Source organism: Eurytemora carolleeae, unplaced genomic scaffold (genome assembly GCF_000591075.1).
Source record: "Eurytemora carolleeae unplaced genomic scaffold, Eaff_2.0 scaffold135, whole genome shotgun sequence".
NCBI classification, from domain to species: Eukaryota; Metazoa; Arthropoda; class Copepoda; order Calanoida; family Temoridae; genus Eurytemora; species Eurytemora carolleeae.
Window position 1 is genome coordinate 216,986 of NW_019396194.1, and position 5,558 is coordinate 222,543.

General features: G+C 32.9%; 2 protein-coding genes across 2 annotated transcripts in view; both read left to right on the plus strand.

Moving 5' to 3' along the window:
* Nucleotides 1–1,805, plus strand: part of LOC111697808 (gastrula zinc finger protein XlCGF26.1) — a 9,332-nt gene extending 7,527 nt beyond the window's left edge. The window contains exons 12-13 of the mRNA XM_023467939.1: nt 131–198; nt 1,185–1,805. Coding sequence (XP_023323707.1) covers nt 131–198; nt 1,185–1,293 — 177 coding nt within the window. The 3' untranslated portion in view covers nt 1,294–1,805. The remainder of the gene's footprint in view (nt 1–130; nt 199–1,184) is intronic.
* Nucleotides 1,806–1,860: 55 nt separating this feature from the next.
* The window catches only part of LOC111697807 (uncharacterized), a 17,846-nt gene continuing 14,148 nt past the window's right edge, over nt 1,861–5,558 (plus strand). The window contains exons 1-5 of the mRNA XM_023467938.1: nt 1,861–1,997; nt 3,656–3,713; nt 4,464–4,532; nt 4,964–5,001; nt 5,362–5,456. Coding sequence (XP_023323706.1) covers nt 1,926–1,997; nt 3,656–3,713; nt 4,464–4,532; nt 4,964–5,001; nt 5,362–5,456 — 332 coding nt within the window. The 5' untranslated portion in view covers nt 1,861–1,925. The remainder of the gene's footprint in view (nt 1,998–3,655; nt 3,714–4,463; nt 4,533–4,963; nt 5,002–5,361; nt 5,457–5,558) is intronic.

Consider the following 5,558-nt stretch of genomic DNA (forward strand, 5'->3'; position numbering starts at 1 on the left):
CCCCCCCGAAAACGCCCATGAATACGCCCCTGAATTTGATAATCATCTTTGATTCTAGAGAAGCCTCTTAAAAATCTAAAAACCTTGGAAGTTTTACAACTACCTGAAAATGATGCCGGTCACTATTTAGAAGGAAGGTTGTTGTACTGGCTGTGGGAAAAGAATCTCTGACATGTTAGATCTAGAAGAACATAACAGGTTCCTTTTCATTTTGCCGTAATATTATCATCATTTTTATAGAATTTTGACAATATTGACAATATTGACAATTTTGACAATTTTGACAATATTGACAATTTTGACAATATTGACAATTTTGACAATATTGAAATTTTTGACAATTTTGACAATTTTGACAATTTTGACAATTTTGACAATTTTGACAATTTTGACAATTTTGACATTATGGACATTATTGACATTTTTGACATTTTTGACATTATTGACAATTTCGCCAACAACAATTTCCCAATGCAGTAAAAACAGCAACTTCCTCAACAACAATTTCCACATGCAGTAAACACAGCAATTTTCCCAACAACAATTTCGCCATGCAGTAAAATATTAAATTTTCTCTTTTTTAACATTATTCCAATGAACAAATTCGAAATTTGAAAATAAAAAAATTCGCAACTTTTTAAATGTGAAAAACCCAATAAGAGTCGTCATGCTAGCAGTTTATACAATGCCACGAAGTAGAGCAATGTTCTGGTGGATCCCAATAAGTATAACCTACAATCAATGTCAAGGAACAAAACTAAATCATTCTGAAACTGGTAACTTCATCAATATCACTTTCCTACAACCATAATTATAATATACACCATGCAATTGCAAAGTGTGGAGCTTACGCCATTGAAAAACAGCATATTAGCAATGCTGTGGCCAACCCTGATATTCCAGCAGGTCGGTTGTGGCAAACTTAGCCAGAAATGAACAGAAGTGCTTCTCTGGTTGCTGTTGAGAGACCAAAATTTCTTAAGTCAGTACAAGAATTCATCAATCTGCCGGATAGGATTTTACAGCATGGGGAAATTGCTGTTGGGGTAATTAGTGACTGGGAAGATAGTGTTGGGGAAATTAGCGCCGGGGAAATTGCTGTTGGGGAAGTTGTGACTGGGGAAATTGTGTTGGGGAAGATGTGCTGGGGAAATGACCTAACACCAATTTTGATAATTTTTTAGAACATGTATTGTAATAAACAGCTCTTCACCCCGTATACAGAATAATGTAGATCACACTGGGTTGCTTCATTGGAACTTAAACGAAGGGGAGCTCAAGCCTACAACCTAGATTGAAGGTTTGACACTGACAGCGATTATTATTATTATTATTATTACTGGAGGATATTCATATACAGAGGCTCAACTCTACATCAGAGGCTCAAAAATATGGCGGCTCAGTGTAATTACATCGGCTCAGTATAGTTAAAAAGGCTCAATTGTTTTTTAACAGACTTAATCTAAATATAGCCCCTCATTGTAGCTCTAGAGGCTCAACACTACACGGGTAGATCAATTTAAATGTGGCGGCTCTATGTAGTTAAAAAGACTCTATTCTACAAATTACAAAAGAACCTTAATTTAGATGTATCTGTTCAGCTGTAGTAACAGGTTTCAATACTATTATTATTATTATTATTTTTATTATTTATTAATGGTAAAAATAATAACAAAGCCGTGTCCATAGCTAAGACTTCACTTTCGGCTTGAATATAAAACAGCGTATTAAAATAAAAAATGTCTAATTTACAAATTTATAATGCATTCTTGTATATGCTGTAATCTGATGCAAACATGATAAACAAAAATTTGATATGGAACTTCAGTTGAAATAAATTAAATATGTTTGTCTTTTATAATAAATTTAAAACCTATATTTGATTGCAGATAAAAATGAAAAATTGAGACGATTTGAATTTAGAGATGAATTTAACAACGGAAGAATCAGGGGACCGGAGGTTTTATGAACTTCCGGTTCAGAGCAGCCGCGTGCAGGTCAGTATAATGCACAGCGACTCCGTAAGAGCCTGCCCAGTACCCACTACTGTCTACACCATTTCAACGCAATTTTTGACAAAAATAGCTATGTTGATCGATATTTTATAATTTATTTTTATCAGGCATTCGCATTAAAAATTGAAGAAATCATGATTTTTTTGATAATTTCCAAGAATGAAGACGATATTTGTAAGGATGCGATTTTTGTGTTTTTAGAACTAAATGTGCACTAATATATGTATGTAAACTAATAATTTTAAGCGATTTAAAATTGATTTTAATGTTTAACATGGCTTTGAAATGGTTAAATTACCGTGAGGGTAGGCTCTTCCTGCAGCGTACAGGTCAATATGCTCGGTAGGAGTCAAGGAACTCCACGACCTAGAATGCGCGTAATCATTTCTAAAATTTTGCTTCCTACCCCCTGGACTAACCAGAGAGAAATGCGTTCTGTTTTGTCAATTTGAATTCAATCCAGTTTAGTTTTCTAGTTGGAATCATCCTAAAATCTACTGAGTTGTGTAATTAATTTTTTTTTCAACGCTAGATAATAAAAATAAAATAATGAAAGAAAAAAAGCCACCAATATATTTTTAATTGTGATCAAAAGCCACATATAGCTTTTGGTTTGTTTGAACTTGATATTCATAAAATTTGTTTTAATTTTAAATTTTTTCAATTGTTAGATAAAACTGAATCACTTTTTGCTTTAAAATCGATTAGGTTTTTTTAGAAAGTATGCTCCATGCTCCATTTGTAGTAAACACTTACTCCATAACAAGTTCTCGATACATATCTATCCAGTATCCAGGCACAACCCTTCCGCTATCGGAGTCAACCAGGACACAACCAACCTGGCTCTAAATGCCACACATGGACACAAGCGTGGCTATCCAACAAGCTGAATGCCACATAGGGATATAAGCGTAGCTTTCCAGCAAGCTTTCAGTTCAATCAGCACAAAACCCACCTGACTCTAAATGCCACATAGGGACATAAGCGTAGCTATCCAACAAGCTTTCAGTTCAAGGCTCTAAATGCCACACAGGGACATATGCAAATTTATTAAGACAATCATATTACGTATTTACCGCACAGTTAAAGTTTAATGTACGTATTTATAAGATTAGCGAGAATAGATATAGCGCAGTTAAGCTATCTCAACATTCTACGTTTTCAATGGAAAGGCAGTTTCAATGAATAATGTCATTATGTATAGGTCTACAACATAACTTGTTAATAATGCACAACGTACTGCAGGTTTACAGAATATCATGTTTACACGATATTTGGTATACATTAACCCTGATAATTTTCTACCTTTAAGTCGCTAATAAACCATATGTATAAAAATACAATAGAACCGTTCCTTTTATCTCTTTTAAACTCAAGCTTTAAATGGTCCATGAAGATGAAACACAGGAATTGTGCAAAACACATTGTACAGATCTGTAATGTACTGTACAATGTACAGACTGCCTACCGCACTGTATGTACAGTACATATTACTTGAGAAGTAGATTTTCAAGCTGTTATTACAACTATTTGCTTTATAACATCATCAGATATACATAAGATTGCTTTAATATAATTTGCATATTCTGCAGTTTTTTGTGTCCCATTGTATTTAGTATTGTTGATTATTTGATTATTAGGTTGTCGAGCTGAAGAAAAAACAAGAACTAGCTGAATATATAAATTCAAATATCATAGGAAACTCAAATTATATTAACTGGGACCACAATTAATGAATAACGAGAATTGAATTGAATTACTTGAATCTTGTGTGCCGGTTAAAGTTTAAGAGAAGTGGTTTAACCAGGTCTACGTAGGAACAATGCTCGTTAAACATAAAATTTGGACTTTGAATTAGCATACAGTTGTCGGCTTTTGTATCAATACAATGAAGGCGACTTTTTATTTAAGTTTTGTTTTCTTACAAGCTTTCAAAATTTTTTCAAAATTTTCAAAAAATCAAAGAGAAGCTTTTAAGTGACAGCTACTCTTTGTTTTCATGTTTATGTTTATCCTTCTCACTGCTTGCAAAGTTTGGTAGAAATCAAAAATCGAAATCGAAACTCGTCTTCATGAATATTTATGACAACGGCTTTAATAATCGAGAAATAAAATTATCACAATATAAAAGGTATTTGAAATTTTACAAAAACAATTCAAATTTTTGAAATATTTATTTAGAATGATTCACAATGAATTTTTTACAACAGTGGAATTCAGAAACAAGTCCCGGGGGGATTTCTTCTTTCGGGGGGGGGGGGGGGGGCGCACCACCCCCCTGAACTTTATAACCCCTTCAAATTATTGACTATATTGATCCTTATTTGACTGAGAACCAATACCCCCTCCTCTTCTGCATATAGTAATTCAGCCATATAAAGTTATTATCAAGAAGTGCTTTAATAATAATGGGGTGAATGTACTTAAATATTCTTATTTCGAGTTTAGGAAAGGATGCAACTTTCATCAGTCCCTTCGGAAGAAGAAAGATCGTAGAATGCGATTACACAGCTTCAGGGAACGAGCAAAAAATATACTTTAAAAAATATTTTTTTTGAAGGAACTGCGTATGTAATTTTATTACGAATTACAAATCAACCATTATTAGTCGTTAAATTGACGAAATCAATTTTGATGATTTTTTCATATTTTTGTTAGGGTTGTATGACTTTAAGAAACTGAAATTTTTTACCCTCGAACAATCTTCCTGAATATCTCGCATACTTAACGTTCAACGCGGTGTTAATCAAACGAATGTAAATATTTATTTTCTGTCAATTCTAGAATGTAAATAATAATATTTTTATGAATAAATGATGTTGAAAGGGTACTGTTGTGAATCGGAAATTCAACTCGACAAGTTGAAATTTCTGTTAAGAAGAAAATCCGACCTTTTCTCATGATTTTTATTTTATTTTGATAAATTTTAAATATTTTGCTGTTTCTAGGGAAAAGTTTGACTTTTATTGAAGATTACCTAAAAGAGGTAGACGAGAAAACAATCATAAATACAAGAGTTTTATATATTTTTTCAGATGATAAAAAATAAGATTAACCACTTATGAGCCTCCAGAAATATTATAGTTGTAGTTCACTTTGACCTCAAATCATTCAGTCAATGCATAAGAAAACAATTCCTCTGAGCCGCATAATGTTGTCTTTTGTCTTATGCCTGGCTCCTTGGGTCTTAGATATCATTAATTCCGTACATCTATATTTTAAAAGAGATGAATGACAGTTGATTATTTAATGTCTATTATTATTATTATTATTGTTAGGTGTTCCTAAAATATTAAAATTATATTAAAATTACGTCAAGAGTGAATTTAAAGTTTTAATTTTTCAGGAGGTGCTCCCTCTGTATGGTAATACCCACACCACCACCACAGTATCATCCCTCCAAACTACACTTTTTAGACATGAGGCGAGGGATATTATTAGGTAGGGGATAAGGGATATTATTAGGTAGAGGGTTGAGGGATATTATTAGGTAGGGGGGTGGTGAGGGATATTATTAGGTAGGAGGTGAGGGATATTATGATA